Source organism: Bolinopsis microptera, chromosome 9, assembly GCF_026151205.1.
Source record: "Bolinopsis microptera isolate Bmic1 chromosome 9, MBARI_Bmic_1.0, whole genome shotgun sequence".
In the NCBI taxonomy this organism is placed as follows: domain Eukaryota; kingdom Metazoa; phylum Ctenophora; class Tentaculata; order Lobata; family Bolinopsidae; genus Bolinopsis; species Bolinopsis microptera.
The window spans coordinates 12657565-12679282 of record NC_087080.1 but is presented as its reverse complement, the minus strand read 5'-3'; the positions used below and the strand labels follow the sequence as shown (position 1 = coordinate 12679282).

The following is a 21718-nucleotide window of genomic DNA, read 5'->3' as shown; positions in this document are numbered from 1 at the left end:
TAGTACTATTAAGTCATTCAAGAAAGAATTATTTCAATTGGTCACTCAGTGACTGAGCTCTATCATTGACCATTGTTAATGGTCTGGCCCGGCGCGCGCTACTTCGTAGCACTTGCCGTCAGGCCATTTCGAGAAGATAGCGGCGCGCGCTACTTCGGAGAAATTTAGACGAGAAAAATCCGTCAAAGCTATTAAGGCCGGCTTTTTGCTAATTAGCTCGCCCAAAAATTATCACGTGACTTTGGTTTTTATGGTTTTGCAGCCGAACAAAACGGTTTCACATAAAACCTAATCCCAACCGGAACCCTAACCATAATTCCAAAGCTATCCATAACCCTAACCACGACCCTAACCCTTACCCGAGCCCTAAACAATCAAATTCGTGTTTTACTAGCCTGTCACGTGACCAAAACAGTTTTTTGCCCTTAACTTTCCAGGGAAGCATTTTTACCCTACGTCATGGGGGGTGATTCGAAATCAGCATCCAAAAATACATCGATCCAGATTATTCTTACACCTTCACGGCCTTTCTACAAGAATTTTCTTAAAATTGGGCGAGCGATTTAGTGGGAGCGATTAAGGCCAGCGTATGCCCACTGACTTTTGGCACTTCCGGTATTTTCAACTATACACTTTATTTGACCAAAAATCAATTGTTTTTTATTACAGCTCTTTATCATAGGTTTATAATTCGGTGATGAATGAAAAACTAGAACTTGTTTACCTGAGGACCCCAGGCTATTATGTTCATTAACATATATATATTAACTATATAATATAGATTTGGCGGAATGACAGGCTGAGCGCGGCCCAGTAAGAACTTGTGTCAAGCAAAGTTGAATATTTAACAAACAATATATGCTTAATTTGAAGATAATAGCAGGCAAATTGCAGGTATATATTTTTTTACAAATAATGACGATTAAATCAATTATAAAAATGACGATAACTATTTAAAAATAAAGCTATGTTAAAATTCACCACGACAAATCGTGTTCAAACCAAAATGACACTTATGACTTAGAGCTATTATTATAATAGAAAAAAAGCACGATAGTACATACCAACCTCTAGTTAATATGGTACTGCCAGAGATTTTTAGGTTCCATTGTCCATAACCCCTCATTGGAGAGCAGCTCAACCAATCATCTCCACTAGACAGTCCCAAAGCAATATGCTTGCAAGTGCCAGGTCTCAGAGAATTAGCCTCGCGCTCTTACCACAACACACAATAGAATAAATACAGGGTGGATTTATCTGGGAGAGGTTGGAGCCGTAATGACAAAGTTGCTGAACAGAAGGAGGAGCCTGGTTTATCTGAATATTCAAGAAGGTAAGAGTGAGGATCAGCTCAGCTGTGTATTGAATAGTGTAATGAGTAAACTATCTTTGTAGTGGCATTTCAGGGATTTATAGTGGCATTTCAGGTGATTTACAGCTCCTCGAACCGCTTGTTCAGAGACGAGTGTGATCAGCATCAGCAGTTACAAATATCCGTCCACACTTACTATAATTATCAGCACAAGATGAAAATAACCTTTAGCCGCACGAACTCAGAGTTGATAGACATGGCTGGGGAGGTGGCACGCCTTCAGATCGAGCCTTGCATCATTAATCTTTACACTCTAACGGTCCATCATTTAGTAGCAAATGTACTGCTTTATGTTGCTGACTGTGAATGTAGCAAACTAAGAAAGAAAATAATTTAAAATCCATTGCATAACAACGTAGGTAATGTCTAAAATATAACGTAAGTTTGAGAGGAAATAACTTTTGTCAAATTAGCGAATGCTAGTTAATCATTTCTCGAAAAATAGCTAAATATAACTCTTAATAATGATTACTAGTTAAGTCCTCACGTGAGCATAATCAAAAAATCTAATTCTAACTTAACAAAAGTATTTACAGTTACATACCAGTTCAATCTTCATATGAAAATAAAATGATACATTCCAAGGTGAAATCTGTCCAGTAGCACAGGGTCAGGGTCACGTTTATAAAATGAATATCTCCAACTGTGTTGGGCCAAACATTCTGAGAATTGCACGTCATCACTTAATCAATGAGCAGCACATCAAACGCCCACGTGTCTGTGCGCGGCACATCACACGCGAGAGGCGTCAATACATGTGGTCACACCTGACACCACATTAAATTTTAATATGATATTGACACTCTAACTGAAGCACTACATCAGCTCGGTGTGTGATTGAAGGCGTGATAAGGAGTGATAACAAGTTCGTGAGAAGAGGAAGTAATTGGAGAGGTTTCAAGGTTCGAATATCTCTGATCTGATATTGAGTATCCTGTTAGCGTCATCGTTCAGCTCAATAAATTCACACACTTGACTTGGTAGTCGATCAGGATGTACAAAAAACGGCGACTGAAAAAATTAGATTCGTGAGTTAACGGTGGAAATTGTTTAAAAGCTGAAACAGCTGATCAGAGAAGATCTTTGCGTTTAATCTTCTCAAATATTGGGTTTCATTTTTGTAAAATAAGGAGATGGAAAAAATCCCCGAATACCATGATGTTAATTTGGGGTCCGAAATTCCCATATCTTCGTTCCCAAATCATTTCGGTCACCGGAATTATGTCGAACATAAATATGTCTCGTAAAGGTACATCCTTCCCATCTCGAGAATGGAAATAGAACCCCAGCCCACTTTCTAATACCAGCCCAATCCCGTCCAAGTTACCCCCTCTCCTCTACATAACACCTTGTGTCCTACCTTGCCGAGGAGTTTAGCGAAGTCTCTCCACTTCATTTTGTAGGTTTTAAAAGCGGGATAGTTCATGCTGAAGGTACTGCGAGAAATATTCAGCCGAGCTATTAGATCAGTCAGCAGGTAGTAGTTCTTCTCTCTAGGAAGTATTTACTTATAGAAGCTAGATATGGAATCAACCAGTGATAAGTGACAGTTAAACTCCATTTAAAAAGATCGAAAATTTGACGAGATTCAAACGTCGACAGAGTGTTGAGCTTATAAAATGGATAAGGAAAATCAAAGTACTCACTCAGTCCCCTCGAGCCCAAGCTTGTAGACTGGCATGTGAGGAAGCTCACTGAGTTCGATCAGACACTCCGTGCCCCAACCGGGAGGTGCTCCTCCAGGATTACCCAACTTAGCGATATAATTATCTAGTAGCTCAGACATAGCTGTGCTCCTACAGAAGTCAGACGGCAGTTTCCCGCTGAAAGTGGGTAATTTAGGGTCCGCCCCAGCAGCTAGCAACAACTCTGCTATTTCCACGAGGTCGTGTAACACAGCGTCGTGTATTGGTCTTACTCCTGTAGTGCTGCTTGCCACGTTTACATCTGCGTTGTGTTCCAATAACAAGGTCACAACTTCCACCCTATTCTTAGCAGTAGCTTCGTGGAGAGGGGTCCAGCCTGCATTATCACGTACGTTGATATCCTCTCCAGCTTGAAGACACTGCAGCACATTCTCCAACCAGCCCTGCTGTGCAGACTTGTGTAGGGGCGTCTCCCCACTGCTCCTACAAACTGTTATCTTCGGCATCTGGGGGCCGAGTGGTTTAGTGACAGGAATGTGTCGGGTGGTAGGCCGGCCCCGTCGGCGTTCTAAGGGCACCGTGCGTTTCTTCTCCTTCACATACGCACGTGCAATACACTCCGCGACATCGTCCAGTCCCTCGTCCGTGAGAGAGAACACGTTGGTGAGCTCGCTAGCCTTGCTGCCCCGACTCCGTTCACAATGGAACTTCCTGAGTCTGGTCACTATTTTAGAAACTTCCTGTCTGACAGGGAAACGTTTGTCCTGTCCGTACACTCCACCAGTTCTCTTAATCCGGCTCTTAGTTCCGACAGCACGATGATAAGGTCTCACCCTAGCGCAGGAACTGGTAACACTAGCTGCCTCGTCCACTCCATCTCTCCACTCTGATAGATCCGGCAGCAGAGTGGTGGGGAGTCCTGTTGTCTTGACGATAGCGCGCGTTCGTGCACACCCTGAGAAGTGCGTGCGCCAGGTCTGGGAGTAGCGACTAGTGAGTCGAGGAAGGGACTCCGCAGGGCGCCCCAACAATGTCACCACTTCCCCAGTCTCGTCCCTGATTGTTACCTTTGTGCGGGATTCTCTGCACGGCACCTGCAACACGGACAATAATTGTTCTAACTTTTCTAACTAATCACGGCATTAGTTATATTGTACGGATTTACTGAATGTATAAAAATTCGACGTTAAATCGTCACTTTTAGTATTAGTAACTCAGTATACAGAACACAGCTAAGACTGATAGAAGACTGCTAAGAGTAACTGGTAGAAAAGAAAATTATAGAAGAGCAGCCAAATAAGGTCTCTATCCCAATCAGACAATTAAGCTTTGTCCTGTGCGACTCACCTCTTGAAGGATAACCAGATCATCATCATCCTTGCTCTTGGAAGGGGCTGCTCTACTTGGAACTGGAGCCGGAGCAGAAGTCCCCCGTGCTGGATTGGGATCACCAATCTGTTCAGTGGTCTTGCCGCTCAACTTATCCATACGCTCCTGTGCTGCAATCAACAGTGCTTTACGCATGTCGGGGGGCACCTTGTGCATGTGCTGATAAGCCGCGTTCAGTAAGAGTTGGAGCTCGTTCTTTTTTAGTTTAGATACTGAGGAGAGTTAGAGTTAAGAGGGCGGCTAGGTAAAGGTTGTCTTATATTTCACGATAAATTTGAATAGAGTTCAACCACTTCATCATGAATAGCTTAGATAAAATAAACAATAGATGGGTACATTTACTAATAGTAATACCTAGCCGGTAACATTAATGAACTAAGAATTGACTTATCCAAAGGTATATTAATGATATTGATACGAACAATTAGATACTCAAGAAAGTGAAAGCGAAAGGGAAACCTTTTTCTTTGGCAGCAGCGAGAATAACACTCTGTTGCTCCTGAGATAGCTGTAACCATCTCTCGTGCGCGTCTCGCTCCATCTTGTGCTCACCACTAGTAGTCTTTTGTAGCAGCATCTCTTTCAGATGAGCTTTCTGGTGACGTAAACTTGGTTATAAAGAAGCTGATCGAAGACCGTAAAAGTTCGAAATAACAATAAAATTGACCCAAAGATGCGAAATTTAGAGGCCAGCTCGTAGCTGCACCACAGCCGCTACGACGTAGCGGCTGTGGTACAGCGCTTTTACCGTACAAAATAGATTCGGAGATAAAGCAACATACCTGAGCGGACTGTTCGTTGGGTTTGGGTAGAATAGTGCGCTGCTGAGAGGCCTGCCCTCTGAGAGCCGCTACCTGGACACTCTGTAGAGTCTGTACCCGAGGAGGACCAGGAGGACCTGTACTCTTCTTGGGTAGTGTTCTGTTGTCTTGGTACGGGGGAGGTGGGTCCTTCCTCTGTTCCTGGTCTGGAGTGGAAGGTAGGGTAAGGGTTGGTTCTGGCACATTGATAGCACGTGTTTTCTAAGCGAAATAATCCTATTTACTTTATACATCTTATTTAGCTGTCGGTGGGAGATACCATTTCTTAGTAATCTAACTAAATAATCAATTAATTACCAGCGTTTCTCTTCATCAGTAGTTGGCGGAGAATGGGGTTGTTCTTGAAGACTTCCTTCTGCTGCTGAATGGGGAGGGAGAGGACTTGAGAAAGGGAGTTCATTACCATCTTCAGCTTTGCTTCTCTGTCGCCTGAAAATGGAAAAAAATTGTATACTGGGCACATTTTCATGAGCGATATGTAGAATATAAAAGCCGAAGAAAGAAAGTTAACCATAACACCCTTCTCCCTCCCTCGCCGCAAAAATGGTGAGGGAAAGCGAGAAATTACTTGATCTAGTTCTAACCTGGAGTCTTAGAAGCGGAGCTGGGAGTGCCGGTAGGATGAGAGGGTTGTTGTTGTTGCTGGGAGTGCTGATTAGACACCTGCTGTTGATTGAGTAGCTGCTGCTGTACTGGCATCTGATTCTGATGATCCAACTGGGGCTGAACAGAGATAAGTTTAGTATGTGTTATCCTTATTCAATGTTTTCCATGTTAACACGGAGAAGGCTGGTATTTCATTCGGTTGTTTAACTATAAATAATAAATATGACAACAACTGATATCAGTTAACTAACGAGTTCCAATTGCTGGAACAATGTGATAGTCACTAAACTAAGCCTAGAAAAACGCAACCTTTCAACTCTATATCTTTACGTGGATTAAGAATTAATGTGTTAGAGCGTCACCTGAGAGATGGGCTGAAGGTTGAGGACGTTGTAAACACGTTGAGATTGTAAGCTCTGAGGCTGAATATTCTGGAAAGGCTGGGTCTGCTGAATGGTCTGTTCGTGAGGGAAGGACTGATAATTACCCGGCAAGGTCTGGGCTATGATGGTTTGTCCAGACTGTCCTTGTCCTGGTGACATGATTCCGGACGGACCAGTCGAGAATTGTCCGGATTGTGGTTGAACCGGCTGGAGATGAGGAGGTTGAGCCGGTTGCAAGTGGGCGGGTTGTGCAGGTTGCAGGAGTGCGGGTTGCAAGTGTGGTTGCTGTGCAGGTTGCAGATGAGCAGGCTGGATGAACTGCTGGTTGGGAGCCCCGAATGTAGCGGCAGGAGTCTGGTTAGGAAGGAGAAGGGGACGCTGTGTGTTCACCTGAGTGTTGCCACCAGGGGCTGGAGCTATTGGCATGTACCTCTTGGTGGAGGAGCCGACCATGACGCGCGCAGCACGTGCTTCAACCTGGTTACTGAAGACAGAGGCTGCGTTGATGGCGGAGGGGAGAGCGGGGTTGATGGGGTTAACCCGGGTTGTGGTGCCGTTCTCTGCGGTGGAGAAGGTGATGTTGTGGAACACCAACCCATCACGTGACACTGAACCTGAATTGATAAACTGAAATTAGAACAATCTGAACACAGCGCTTATTAAATACAATACAATACGATAAATGTAACAAGAAACAAAACAGTTTAAAAATTAACAGCAATACTTTATTTCGTCAATATGTTAAGAACTTGCCTATTGTAGGTTTAATAGTGGCTTGGTTATTATTGACGGGCTGCTGATTTTTGTTGTCCACGTGGGGAAGTCTGCCAGTGTTCATGCTAGCTGTAGAAACTTGCAGGGTGCTGTTGTTGTTCTGCTGCTTCTCTACCACCACGTACTGCACTCCGGGCTCCTGTTAATTTATTTCATATTAACACAGTAAAATTATTGTTCTTGTAAATTCGTAAGTGGTCTGTACTACCGGGTATCACTAATATAATTCTACACAACAGTGATGACATACCAGAGGGGTCCTAAAAAGGCCTTGAGAAGTGATGACGTAAGATGTGAACAGATTCTTTGCTGTTTAAACCGATCACATCACATTCAACATCTCCATTAAATAATTAGATTTGCAGTGTTGATATTTGTATGGATTATTCCTATAGTGTAAAATTCTCATAATTTTAGGAGCCCTTGTGGAACGAAACAATTTGTTGTTCCGAATATAAAATTATAATATTCTGAACCACATATTATCATTTAATTTAATTTATTTATTTATTGAATCGGCATAAAACAATAGAAAAACAATAAAGATATGTCTACGAGAGCGTAAATTGATCACGTTTACTATCTAGCTATATAATTATAAATCCTGCGTGGTAGCTCTCTCTTCGCATAGAAACGGAACAAGCATCATGGAATTAGACAAATATCACACTTAGGGTCCACACTTACATAGTTACAGAATCTTACATCCAAAGACATGACCTTTGCTTTTCAATAAAGGACAAAAGATGTTTTGATGATGAATATAGAGGAGCGACCTCAAGATCGGAACAACCGTTCCAAATAATCCCGTTCCGTTTACCTTGGCTCCTAGATCGAGAGATGAGGAATAGAAAAGGAAACGTATGGGGAGCTTACACAAGCGCAGCTAATTCACATTCAGAAATCCTAACTCGTAAAGAGCCTTCTAAAGATCATATTGTTTATTGAGGTAGCTCTACGGTTCAGAAACCTGGACACCAATAAAAGCGGAAGAGAAAAGTTCAGAATAAACGTACCCTAGTTTGATAAGATAAACGTATTCTAGTTTGATAAGATAAATGTACCCTAGTTTGATAAGATAAATGTACCTTAGTTTGATAAGATAAACGTACCCTAGTTTGATAAGATAAACGTACCCTAGTTTGATAAGATAAACGTACCCTAGTTTGATAAGATAAACGTACCCTAGTTTGATAAGATAAACGTACCCTAGTTTGATAAGATAAACGTACCCTAGTTTGATAAGATAAACGTACCCTAGTTTGATAAGATAAACGTACCCTAGTTTGATAAGATAAACGTACCCTAGTTTGATAAGATAAACGTACCCTAGTTTGATAAGATAAACGTACCCTAGTTTGATAAGATAAACGTACCCTAGTTTGATAAGATAAACGTACCCTAGTTTGATAAGATAAACGTACCCTAGTTTGATAAGATAAACGTACCCTAGTTTGATAAGATAAACGTACCCTAGTTTGATAAGATAAACGTACCCTAGTTTGATAAGATATTGACGTACCCTAGTTTGATAAGATAAACGTACCCTAGTTTGATAAGATAAACGTACCCTAGTTTGATAAGATAAACGTACCCTAGTTTGATAAGATAAACGTACCCTAGTTTGATAAGATAAACGTACCCTAGTTTGATCAGAAGAATGTTCCCTATTCAGGGGTTGCTGACTGGAGGTGTACAGTAACTGAGATCCGGCCCCTTGCTGCTGATTTAGGAATACAGGTTGGTAGTTGATGACGGTGCTGGTTGAGATGTTGATAGGGTTTGCAGCAGTAGGGAGAGGAGTGGCGGTCAGGGAGAGAGGGATTGAGCTGGCCGGTAGAGGAGGAAGCGCTGGAGGGTCTTTCTCCAGCATCGCTTTCAGGTTCAATATTGTGCCTCTGAAATTGGAGGGTTCGGTAAATGGTTTTATGTTATTAGTCACTATAATCGTCTAATGATTAAAGAAATAACAGTAAAAATTACTAAGTAGTTAATATGTATATATCGATATGGTAACTGTAGTTTTATTAATGACACTTTATCCAGCAGATAACCAGTCCAACTCACGCAGGGAAAGTGTGGTCCTGTAGGGCTGGAGTCTCCTTCCCATTCTGGTGGACAGTAAAGAGATGGTTGCTGCCAGAAACAGGAGTCAGTAGGAAGGGTGTCTGACCGTGTACAAGGTATCCTTGTAAGTTTCCTGATACGTTAACTATAGGCTGCAGCTCCTGAACCAAGATACATTTAAATCTTATCTCAACTTTAGTAGTCTTAAAAACAAATTTAAATTAACACAAGTTTTAGTGAATCTCAAGCGGTACAGATAGTTAACTATAGGTGTATTCAAAACAAATACATATCTGAAGTTAGCACGCAACAGCAAGACTCAATGTTAGTTTGTTACATCAGACTTGCCAATGCTATATTATCAAAGAAACCTTATCAAATAAATGAACAGCGATACATCACGATCAAAGGAGAAGGCTAGGTTTGATAATTGGATTGGCTCAACCGAACCACCACCTCCCCGTGACTTACCGGTAAACTATCTTGAGGAATGTTAACAATGTTGGGAGCAGTAGGTGATCGGTCTGCTGAGTCTGTTTTGATGCATTTCCTCTTCATCATCTCGAATATGACAGCTATCTTCTGTTCATCCCGCACGTAGACCCGACATCGCGCAGCGGTCTCACCCTTACCACTTCCTAGGGTGGGCAGTGGTGATTAGTGTCTGGGTATGTGGTAGAAATGTCACGTGATTGGAGGAAAACTGAGAAATATATGTCATAATTTCAGTCTCGGACTCTTAACGTTATGGTGGAACCTATCCAGATTCAGATAATGTAAGTGTGTAAAAACGTGTAACTAAGAAGCTATTTATAGCTTTGTTTATTAACTAAAACACTTAGTTTATAAGCTAAGAAGCTATTTATAGCTATTTTAGCTATTCATAGTTTATAAAATAAAAACTCACCATCTTCTTCATCGCTGTCAATACAGATGATCTCGCTGGAAGGTTGTTTCTCCTTGCCAGCTCGCCTGTTAGGTGTAGTCTGCCTGATTAGAGGTGTCTTCGGAAGCAGTTTCGGTTGGTGACTACTAGAGTCAGGCTGGGCGTAGTTCACCGTTATACCTGAGATTGAGGTGGAGTTAGCGGGTGAAATATGGAGATCAGGGGAAGCTAGGGCTTGGCAGTGAATAATCCTATGGTTAATTTTACCACAATAAAATATACTGAGGGCCATTAAGGTCCAGCCTCTCTTTCAACAAAATTAAATATTCAATTGAAGTAAACAGTAAAAATTATCTGAACTTGCAAAGGGATTTTGGATCTTTATTGAATATTGGTTATGGTGATAATATGAACACTTCACCCTACCTGACTGGGACTGTTGTAGTGTAGACTGTTGTTGAGGGACCAGGTGACCTTGTTGTCCCATATTCCCAAGATTCGCCTGCTGGCCCATTACCATCTGTTGCCCCATCTGATTCAGTTGCTGCGGTTGCTGTTGTATTTGCTGTTGTAGTTGCTGTTGTTGTTGTTGTTGCTGTTGTTGCTGTTGTTGTTTGCCCATCATAGAGTTTCCCTGCTGGCCAGCTCGAATTATAGTAGCGTTAGTTGCTCTTCTCAAAGTATTCAACTCATCGGACAATATAACTGTTTGTTTATTCTGATCATCAATACCAACAAGTGTTTGAATATCTGACAGAGGGATCACCATCGGCTGCAGACCCTGAGGGATTAACAGTCATTGATTGGGTAAAAGAGGGATCACCATCGACTACATAGCAGATAGTTACTGTGTTATGACTGGACTTGATTGATTTTACGAGAATCAGAAAGAGCTGTTGAGATAAATAAAATGTGATTCCAGAAACAACAATTCGGTTCAGTTCGGGTAGATTTTAAGAAAAATGATGAGCTGACCTGGTTATTGGACTTGTATTGATTAGAGTTTAGAGCTTGTATCTGATTAGAGTTCCCCATCAAAACATTTTTATTCTGCTGATGAAGGAGATTACCCTGTTGATTGTTCTGCACTCCACTGTGCGCAGCCTGCACGTGTCCTAGTGGCTGGACCAGCGGAACACTGTTCTGCTGCACATTCTGCACCATTGGGGCAATATTTTGCTGCCCGCTTTGCACGTGCGGTGCAATGTTCTGCTGTGTATTCTGCACGAGCGGCATGCCGCTCTGGTTTGATGTTAAAAATGCTCTGTTTTGCACCGGCCGTACACTCGGTCCTTGCTGGAAGTTTGCATTACTAGTCGACTGCGGGGGACCCTGAGGAATAAAAGAGTTATTCACTTTAAACTTACGACAAGAATATTTTAAGCCCGCTTCATAAATAATTTCGCTCGGCAAACAGCAGTACAATATTGTCGAAAAATGTCTCCCAAGCTCCTCGTTTTTTATAAACTTTGATTTAAACATGACTAGGTAGGGGGGGAGCCAAGTGGATATTTGTAGATATTTGTAGATTAATGTAGAATGGATAATCCACGAAAAAAGTGGATGACATTCTACAAATTTATACATTTATCTCCAAAAATTCAGTAGAATTTCTGGGCACATATTCGAGATTACATTTTTTGTAGATATTTGTAGATTAATGTAGAATGGATAATCCACGAAAAAAGTGGATGACATTCTACAAATTTATACATTTATCTCCAAAAATTCAGTAGAATTTCTGGGCACATATTCGAGATTACATTTTTTGTAGATAAATGTAGATATTTGTAGATTATTGTCAATGGATAATTCACGAAAATTCTACAAATTCTACAAATTTATACATTTATCTCCAAAAATTCAGTAGAATTTCTGGGCACATATTTGAGATATACATTTTTTGTAGATAAATGTAGATATTTGTAGATTATTGTAATGGATAATTCACGAAAAAAGTGGATGACATTATCCAAATATCTACAAATATCCACTTGGCCCCCCCCCCCCCCCCCCCTAGGTAGTATAGATAAGAATTAACATTATGATTCCGTTATTTTAACATCAGCTCCAACCTGATTGATCTGCGAGGAGGGTTGCATGGTAGTTAACTGTGAGTTCTGGAGTTGACTCTGTAGGTAGGTCGACTCGTTCAGCAGCTGCTGTGTTTTCTGCAGGTTTGCTGTTGGGAACTGTTGACTCGAACTTGAACTCTGCAAAGTTATTTTCACGTTGAATTCTTAGGCATCATGTAGCCTCCAGGCTCGACAAACCCCGACAAACCCCGACATATCCTTCAACAAACCCCGACAGACCCCGACAAACCCCGACAGACCCCTGACAAACCCCGACAGACCCCGACAAACCCCGACAAACCCTGACAAACCCCGACATATCCCGACAAACCCTGACAAACTCCGACAAACCCTGACAAACCCCGACATATCCCGACAAACCCTGACATATCCCGACAAACCCTGACAAACCCCGACAGACCCCGACAAACCCCGACAGACCCCGACAAACCCTGACAAACCCCGACATATCCCGACAAACCCCGACAAACCCTGACAGACCCTGACAAACCCCGACAGACCCCGACAGACCCCGACTATCCCGACAAACCCTGACAAACCCCGACAGACCCCGACAAACCCCGACATATCCCGACAAACCCCGACATACCCCGACAAACCCTGACAAACCCTGACAAAACCCCGACGTGTCGAGATGTGTCGTATCATGTCGGGCCCACCGGCTACATGATGCCTATTCTTGTGGTACCTTATAGCTTAACGTACCAAATTTGTATTTTATTTATTCGCCAGAAGATGCATATTACACGTAAAAATGAACATCAAAAAGATGAAAAATAAGACCCCTTTAAGTCAAAAGATCGCCACGTGCCATAAATAATGTTACCTGAGTTCTAGATCCCTGACGGTGTTGCCTAGGCAACTGAGGGAGAGGAGGGTATTTCTGGGCCAGTTTCCCCGGTGACAACCGGTTCATATCCCCACCCTGGGTACAATAGGTCTATTAAGTTACAACGATCTTTTGTACGCAAAACATTTATAAGCTTCTAAAGTTGTAAGGTAGATGTGAATAAACGATTTAAGGAAATCTTCACCCAGTTTCACGGGCCATGGTCCATCTAGATTCTAGGACTGTCCAATAATCCAGTCGTTTTTACTTTTAATTTTTGAAACAGGCTTGCACTAAAGAACAAACCTGATAGCCAGGGGAGAATGGGGCTCTGGGAGGATTATTCCGAGACTGAGGCTGGTCGTAGACAGCAACACCCTGTGCAACAGGTAGTGGATTCGAGGAGAGAGGGGTGTTGAAGTTACCAACTAATACTGGGGCACCGGAGTTCGGACTACTAGCCTGACCCTGGGGGTGTTAACTGTTAATGAGGTGTAACATTATCACAGTACAGTTAAAAAGTACAGTCAAAAATCTAAAGTGCACGGTACAGAAACAGTTTGGGGGAAAAGAAGAGCCCGGTATATTGAGGTAACCGGTATTACAGAGGGCTCTTCTAACATTATCGGCGTGCGCCGTGCATAATCAGTTTACAGAACAGTCGCACCTTTCTATACCGGGCCTCTCTATACCAGTTACCTCGATATACCGGCTCTTCTTTCCCCAACATTTTTCTATACCGTGCACGTTTCGTTTCCCCCGAGAAGCCCGGTATAGAGAGGTTTGACTAGTTCGAGTAGTGCTACAATATTTTTAAATATTGTTTAGTTGATGATCAATATTTGATGAACAATATTTAGTTGATGATCAATTAAATGAAAAGACACTCAATCAACAAAACCAATTTCACTTCACCTCAAACAGCTGAATATCCTGCCTACCTGGTTTTGTAGCTGCTGCTGGTGGAGGACTTTAGAGAGAAGAGAGCTGGTGAGCTCTTGAGGAAGCTGAGCTAGAAGAGAGCAGAGGAGGGAACCAGAGCTGGAGCTTTGCAGGATCTTCTGCAGCTGACCCTGCACATCCTCTCCTGCTGAAAGGGGAGGCGGTTAGATACTCTTGTGAGCAATTTGGAGGTTAGCGATATCTAGTTGATGATTTGGGGCTGATGTGAGATCAAAGGATGTCAAGTGGGATACATAGTTTTTATTTAGCGTGGTGAACTTTTGAACGCAGGAGGATTCACTACTTTCTGAGATAGACCACATGACACAGCCTGTCAGCATACAGTCATGGAGCGAGTAAAAAGGGTCGAATTGCTCAATAATAACCGCTCCTATTTGGTCAAAATTTGCAAAATTCTCTGGTGCACACTGCACAAACCCTGGCGTAACAAACGTAAGCAGCCACCTTGAAACTATAAATCCAGTATAAATTTTGCATTAATTTTAAATAGCAATTTATCTTAATGCGTACTTCATTTTGTAACCTTAAAACTGGGCAGAGTCTGCGAAATTTTTGAGTTTTAAATAATCCTGACATCATTACCCGATTTGGTCTTTAGTCGTTATTGTTCAATATTCATTGTTCCTACACGCAAACGGTTAAAGTCCAAATAAACGTGTACACATGTATTCTAGTAAGGAATATTGAGTGAGTCTGAGCAATAGCTGGACTAACAGTTGTATTAGAAGCAGTTGAGTTTATACGTTGCAATACCAGCTAGGAGGTTTGGTTAAAGGTCCTGGTCAGAAAACAGTAAATCCCTTAATCCTCTTTATTCAAATTTAAGGAAAGTGATCACTACTTTTTCGTCGCGTTAATTGAATACTTTATATTAGGTTTTATAAAACCAGAGGAATCTTGAAATCCTTGAAACCTACGCCCCAATTAAGCAATCATTGTACGCTAACTTAAGAATAAACAATAGAGATGCCCAGTGAGTGTACGAACCTAGAGATTGAGTAGCAGTAACGTGGACATTAGGTGGAGCGCTAGGAAGTCCAGACACCTGTTTCTCCACCAGTCTTCTCTTCCTTGAAGCATTGGAAACCCCGCTACTAGGACCAGGCTGCTGCTCAGGAACCGGAGCTGGGATAATTTGCGGCTCGTCCGGATCCACCGGCTCCGGTTTTATCCAGATTATACCGGGCTCAAAAGGTTTCTCAGTAGGTGGGATCTTGCGTTTCTTAGAAGGACCTGGTTCTTGAGATGAAGCTCTGGAGGTTGAGGAGGTTGAGAGAGCTGTTGTCTGTTCCACAGAAGTGGAGGTTACTGCGTTATCAGGGGTAGAGGGAGCTGATATCTCCAGAACTAGAGAGGTGGGCACTTCCAGCTGAGGGGCAGATGGAGGGAAATTCACAGATTTAACTATTGGGGGTCCATCATTAGATACACTTTCAGGTAGCGGGTTAGAAGGTTGTGAAGTTGATGGTTCGTCTGATGAGACGGTGGTAGAAGAGACAGGTTGGCAGGCAGAGGAGGGGACAGGTAGAGCAGGAGATCCACTAGGAGGGGATATTGACTCAGTAGGTAGAGAGTCTGATGTAATCACTGCCTCACTGTCTCCAGATGTGGAAGTGACCATAATACTGTCTTGACTTGTGACGGCTGCAGGAGCTGCGGTCTCTATGCTAGGAGTGGGGTCAACTTGCTCTGAGGAATCAGGGTCAGATTGAGTGATGAGTTCCGGGGAGAGGGGAGTGACCTCCTGACTCTCTGTGGTACCTTCCTCAGTGGCCACCTGGTTATCCGAGAGGAGGTTCTCGCTACAAGAGGAAGGTATAGCAACCAGGGCTGGGGACTTACAGGCAGGTGAGACGGGAGTTAGATCCCGTACCGGAGACAATGGGGTGGATACCACCGATACCACCTCCATTGGTTTCACGGTGCGTCTTGCCAGTGAATCTTCTATCAACATATCTCCTTCATCTGGATCAGAGATATCCAGTATATCGTTACCAGTATCCTGGTCCTCGTCCACAGAAAGGAGGGACCGAGAGGGAGGCGGGGTTGTGGCTGGAGGGGTGATAGCTTCGGTAACCAGGTCGTCTGCTCGATCTGGTTCTGATAACAACAACTCTTCCTCTTCTTCTTCCTCTTCCTCTTCTTCTTCCTCTTCTTCTTCCTCTTCCTCTTCCTCTTCCTCTTCCTCTGCCTCGGACACCAGCTCCACATCTTTCACTTCTTCGTTTTCTATTGGTTTGGAGCTGTCCTCCTCCAGTAGCTCCACATTTGTGCTTGTCTCTAGAACAGGCACTTCAGTATTATCTTCTTGTGTTGCCTCTCCTTCATCCATACTGATCTCTTCCGAATCCTTATTTTCACAAACTTGCTGTGTCTTTTCTGTCTTCTCTGTCTCCTCCGTATCCATCTCCCCTTCGGACACTGGTTCGGTCTCGATATCTGCGGTATGTTGTGTCAATAACTGTGAAAGATTTCTCAGTAATGATTTCAGTAATAGAAAATTCGTATCAGCAAATGTAGGGTAAGTAAACAATGGCAAACGAAATACGCGACTGTAATACGCGCTGATATTAGTGATCGCGCCTGGGTGTAAAAATACTTGGAGAAACATGTGGCTATTAAAAAGATACTCTCACGATATAAGATGATCAAAAAGCCCTCAATTCATCTCCGACAAACCGGCAAGTAACCTGATACGCGAAGCTATGGCCCGAAATTGCTAAAATTATCAGCGGAGTGCAATAAACTACAGTTTACTGAGAGCTTAGCTCTCTTTTTACAAGATATTGTAGTTATAACTTAATCTACCTCTTTTAAATGAGCATTATAGCAACATCGGAATACATGAAACTTTCAGTTTCACAAATTAACGACCGTTTTATAATTTTAATAACAGCCGCGGTTGGAAACATGTCCGATTCATTAGTCCATAGCTCCTAAAGTCAAATTACTTTGTTCTTGATCTCAGCTAAACTCGGCTATTACAAAAGAATTGATCTATTGTACTGAACTCTCATTTCAATTGATGGGCTTAAATATCTGTTTGTAAAATTGCGGCAAGTTAAGGCGTAGCCAATTTTATTTTTACGCGTTTATATATAGTAGCATTTAGCGAAACGATTTATTTAAAAGAAAAATCTGGTCTTTCCTGCGGCAATTATGCTCTGCTATGAAATATCTTAAAAGCAGAAATTAGGAATATAAAGTTAACGATGACAGCGTCAGCACTTTTCAGGTTTTTTCATTTGGACGTGACAAACTGGTGGTATGATCCTTAAATTTTCCGCAGAATTTACACACTCAATCATTGAGCAATCCAAGTAACTAAACAAAATTAAATCAGAGATGTTAATCAAATTCCGGCTTATATTCACCTGACACTGTGGCGGTCCGAGAGAAAGCCTCTGCTCCAACCTCAATTACCGTATCGTCGACTGAACATTCCAGCTCCTCTTGTTTTATATCTTGTTCCTGAAATAGAATAACTAAGTTTTCTATTTTAAGTCACAATAGAGATCATTTTACCTTATAAAGGAGAATAATTTACTGATAAGAGTTGCTGAATAATCTCAATCGCGCGGTATGGCCGATTAACTTCAGATTATTACAAACGATCGAGTATTTAGAAATTCCTTCATCATTTTTAAGACCATTGCTCATAATTGGTTAACATTTTCCCGCTTTGATACCTTTGCCCATATATGGTAATCACGCAATTGATTCAGGTTATCTATAAGTCGTTATCACGGCTATCTGAAGAGGATCAGATTTCAAATCTGAATAGGCCATAATTTTACATCATGTAAAGTGTGTATCATAATCAACGAGAACTAAACATGCCACATCCCCGCTATTTTACACCGAGCAATTATTACATATCCAAAAATGTAAATCGATTAATCACAGGTTACATTTTGATAGTACCAGGAGACCAAAATTAACTGACATAATTCTTCACAAGATAATAGCTTGGTACACGCAACTTGTAGTCGTTGAAGTAACATAAAATGTCGAAAATATGAAAAGCAACTGTCACGATAAGTCAAAACAGTTGAAATTGAAATAACTTTAAACATCTGACAGGCCACACTCACATCAGTTGCAGCTAGTTTCTCCATCACTGACTCTGTAGCAGCAAGAATTGAGCTCTCAGACGCAGGTAAACTGCTAGAATTATTTGTTTGTAAGCTGGAAGTAGCTGGCGGTGTGCCAGAATCTTCTTGTATATCAGTTGGAGTGCTCGGAGTAGTCTCAGCTGGTTGTTTCGGAGAAAGATCAGGGACTGTAGGGTGAGAGTCGGTGGGTTGTGCGGACTCGTCTTCTATTTCGATCGTGTCCGCCTCCATATCGTCATCCATATCATCCTGGAGAATCGGTGGTTACTATAATAGAGACAAGAAGGAAATGACGAAAATTTCGGATCGGATATCGGCCTTTTTTACCGGTTCGTGTAAGTCCAGCCTCAAGGTTCGGCGTAAATTTACCAAACTTCTGCAGATTTTTTTCATCGTGAAATAGTAGAAAAATCGTTGAATCGGTTCGCTAAGATAAATCATTATGTAATGGCTTTTTAATTTGTTATGATTTATTAACAGCTGCAGGTTAAATTGCTTACCATAAAATGTTAGCTAATTTTAAAATTCTTATCGTTTTTCTTATTTTCTTGGGAAATTGTCAAAAAATACTCAAGATTCGTCTTTGTTATTTAGCAAACACGTAAAAGGTGGTCTAGCTTCCTTTTTTAAGGTTTTAATATTTTTTCAAAATTATAATGAGAAAACGAAAACGATTATTGTTAACTGTTTAAACTAAATTTGTTGATATTTCTATCTGAATATACTTGAGTAAGGAATTTATTCAATGGCAGATACTGCACTTAACCGAACGGCGAACATATTAAAAAGATAGAAACCTAGTTTACACTTTATTTGACGAGACAAAAAGACATAACACGATTTCAGTATAAGGTTATTGAATAAGATATTATAATAAACTTACGTGTATAACTAAACTGTCTTCTTCATCGTTATCAGTAGACAAATCTGTGATTTTCTCTGAAACAGGATAGTATATTACATGAACAAAACACGTGTGATTTGTTTCAGCTTACAGAGTAATATTTAAACGGTTACACCGTACACGATGTGTAATAATTTGCAACAATTTCACGTTCAACACCATGCAGTAGTAATTCGGACAACTGTAAGTGTAAACTGCAAAGAAGTAGAAATTGAAGCTTTGAATCAGAGTTATTTGTTTTAAAAGACATGTACCGACGCATTGAACATTTTCTTGGACTACAAAATCGTTTATTACACGTATCTTCTTGGAAATAGGTTTTAATTTCACTTACCAGTTAATTCAGTGGATGTTGGGTCCTCTTTTTTATCCGAATCCTCGCTCATGTTGTCTTTCATATGACTTCTCCAGGGTTAATTGCTTCACATGATCTGCTGAAGTGAGAGATGGGGTTAATTAATAATCAACCAAATAAAGGCAAATATAGTTTACTAAGCAACATGAGACATTCTTATAAGTAACTGAAGATAGGTTATTAGGTTAACAAAAGGTGGGTTGCTAAGGAACCTAATTTATATTACCAAGCGACCGAATATAGGTTACTAAGCAACAAAAGATACCACACTTGAACTAAAGATAGGTTACTAAACAACTAACGATGGGTTCTAAGCAGCTATTTAGCTGTCAACAGGTTTCAGGACAGAGGTATCAAATTGACTTTATAAAGCTGTGTACAGTAGACATATGACGGACCAGTTCTAACACTGATTCAAGATCCCTCAATAATAAGTAGTGTGTAAGATGTGATGAAGCCAGCCATATGTGTCAGTCGAAATTGTCACCATGGTTACAGCCTCTTAAATAATTGCTTCAGCAGTAAATTTCATGACATTTCTTCAAATTCACTGTCATTACGCTATTGCAATGCAAATAGTGGGCTTTTGTTCACAAAGCCTGCACGTGAGGCAGATTGTTCAAGTGTGTTGCAGTCACTGACGTCTCGAATCATAGGTCGTGGGGCTACACGTAAGGATCAAGTACGTGACCATATTGGGACATTTCAGAGTAAGACCGGGTAATTGATAACAAATTCACAGATTAACAAGTATAATATCCAGTTTGCTGAAGACATATCGAACTTTGAAGGGATTCTGACTTGCAGTGAACGAACTAAGAAGTTTGAAGTAGCAAGCAGTTGATAACCTGGCACAAATATTGAGGAATAAAGCAGATATGACAACAGAGAAGATTATAATAATGCTGTAAGCTTATAAGGAAGGGAATTGGACAAACAAGAGCTGATACGTGTACGTCTTCACATAATGGCTTCCTTTTGTTATCATAATGTGCGCACAATATAATACTGTTATTTTAACGCAGCAGATACCATAATTAGCACTCAGTCTTCAGTCTAGAACAAAGGTTTTATCATTTGGAGTGGAGCTTTCAGGGCGAGCAGTGGAACGATCTAGAAGAGCACTTTTCATGATTACAAATTGTTGGCACTATCCGGTAACATGAAACAACAATATCAAGGCGAATGTTGGCAGCGAGCTGATAATTTGTGTACATTCCTGAGCAATACATGGCAAGTAGGGGCCGCTACACAAGTAATGGGTTATCAGGTGAGCAGCTTCCTAAAATGAGAGACATTAATAAGCCAATTAGACTAGATAATTAGGCTGTCAACTTCTAATCAAGTGCCATCACAAACTAGATTACTTTCGATCGGGAACAACATATCAAAAACCCGGGGTTAATACAGGTCTATAAACGGCACAGTATGTTATAGCAAGAGAGAGCGTACAACGAAGACAGCACACAGTGAGCGCTTTTCTAAAGATATTAACAGATCAGCCAGTGAACGCGCGCTAACGCGGCACGTGACATCTGCTCGGCCAATTAGCGCGCAGCACCAACACGTGACCTCAGGACCAATGGCGATATATTAGTAGTTATGAGTGACGTAACCAGGACAGCGAGCCAATCAGCGCGCTAGCTGCTTATAGAGTAGACCAATGAGCGCTCTGTATACGCTGAAGGCGGGCCAATGAGGGAGCCGGGAGTGAGCTGGATGGACCAATGCGGTGAGAGGGCTGCGGGAAGAGAGCCAATCAGATATTGGAAACCAGACACTGTGTGTAGTTTCCTCAATCCATTTATGGAATAAATGGGCTTATCATGCTATATACAGTGCGGCGCTGGCTCTAATGAGACTCGATATTCCTGCCGCGGTAGGGGGACGGCAGCTTAGTTGCCTGGGTAGCCAGTGGGTCATCCTAGTGCTCCCATTTCCTACTCTAAATTAGGAACCTATGGCCCATGATGGGCCCTGATATCTCTTAACGTGTGGGGCTGTCAGATGCTCAGATCATGTGTCCGCGAAAGTAAACAGTAATTACTGCCACTAAATAGCTCTGTCCGAAGTTTCACTTTTTAATAAAGGATCAAGAGATCAAAAGGCAGACTTGAGTGTGACAACAAAAGTCAGAGTCAAGCCATTCTTATAAAATTGAAGACCGTCATAAATCTTTCTCCACGAACATGCAACGATGCCAGGTGATACAAGATCAGGTGTTCAGACTTCAGCGACAGATAATAAGTACTCAGCTGCCAATTTCGTGCGAGAGTGTAAACAGCAATAAATGTTAACAAGTATTTTAAAATTATCTAGCATCCCAAATTCTGCCTGCCGAAATTCTGAGTCACTTTCGTCTTTTGGATCTTTCGTGCTTCAGTGAACATATTTTGAAAGGCGTGCGATTTAATCACGAATTTTAGAAAACGTACAACGTAAAAATGACTTGAAACTGAACCCGGATTTCAATTTTGGACTGACAAATTGTTAACCATTAACTTTATCGGAA

General features: G+C 41.6%; 1 protein-coding gene across 2 annotated transcripts; it reads right to left on the bottom strand.

Annotated features, from left to right (window-relative positions):
• Positions 1-821: 821 nt before the first annotated feature.
• LOC134820386 (uncharacterized) lies at positions 822-20667 on the bottom strand. 2 transcript variants are annotated; one of them, XM_063830755.1, is made up of 25 exons: positions 19186-20667; positions 18831-18886; positions 17927-18196; positions 17207-17303; positions 14820-16271; positions 13811-13959; positions 13176-13337; positions 12867-12965; positions 12020-12157; positions 10920-11276; positions 10371-10725; positions 9966-10124; positions 9530-9696; positions 9059-9219; positions 8634-8889; positions 6971-7130; positions 6197-6831; positions 5813-5951; positions 5526-5657; positions 5190-5374; positions 4867-5002; positions 4366-4619; positions 3019-4112; positions 2733-2865; positions 822-2383 (listed from the first exon to the last, which is right to left on the bottom strand). In XM_063830755.1, exons 1-25 carry the CDS (start codon positions 19247-19249, stop codon positions 2270-2272), a joined length of 6924 nt encoding a protein of 2307 aa, XP_063686825.1. In that variant the 5' UTR covers positions 19250-20667; the 3' UTR covers positions 822-2269. The 2 variants fall into 2 exon arrangements, with proteins under 2 accessions (XP_063686825.1, XP_063686826.1); XM_063830756.1 differs by having other exon boundaries at positions 13176-13331.
• Between the last annotated feature and the right edge of the window lie 1051 nt (positions 20668-21718).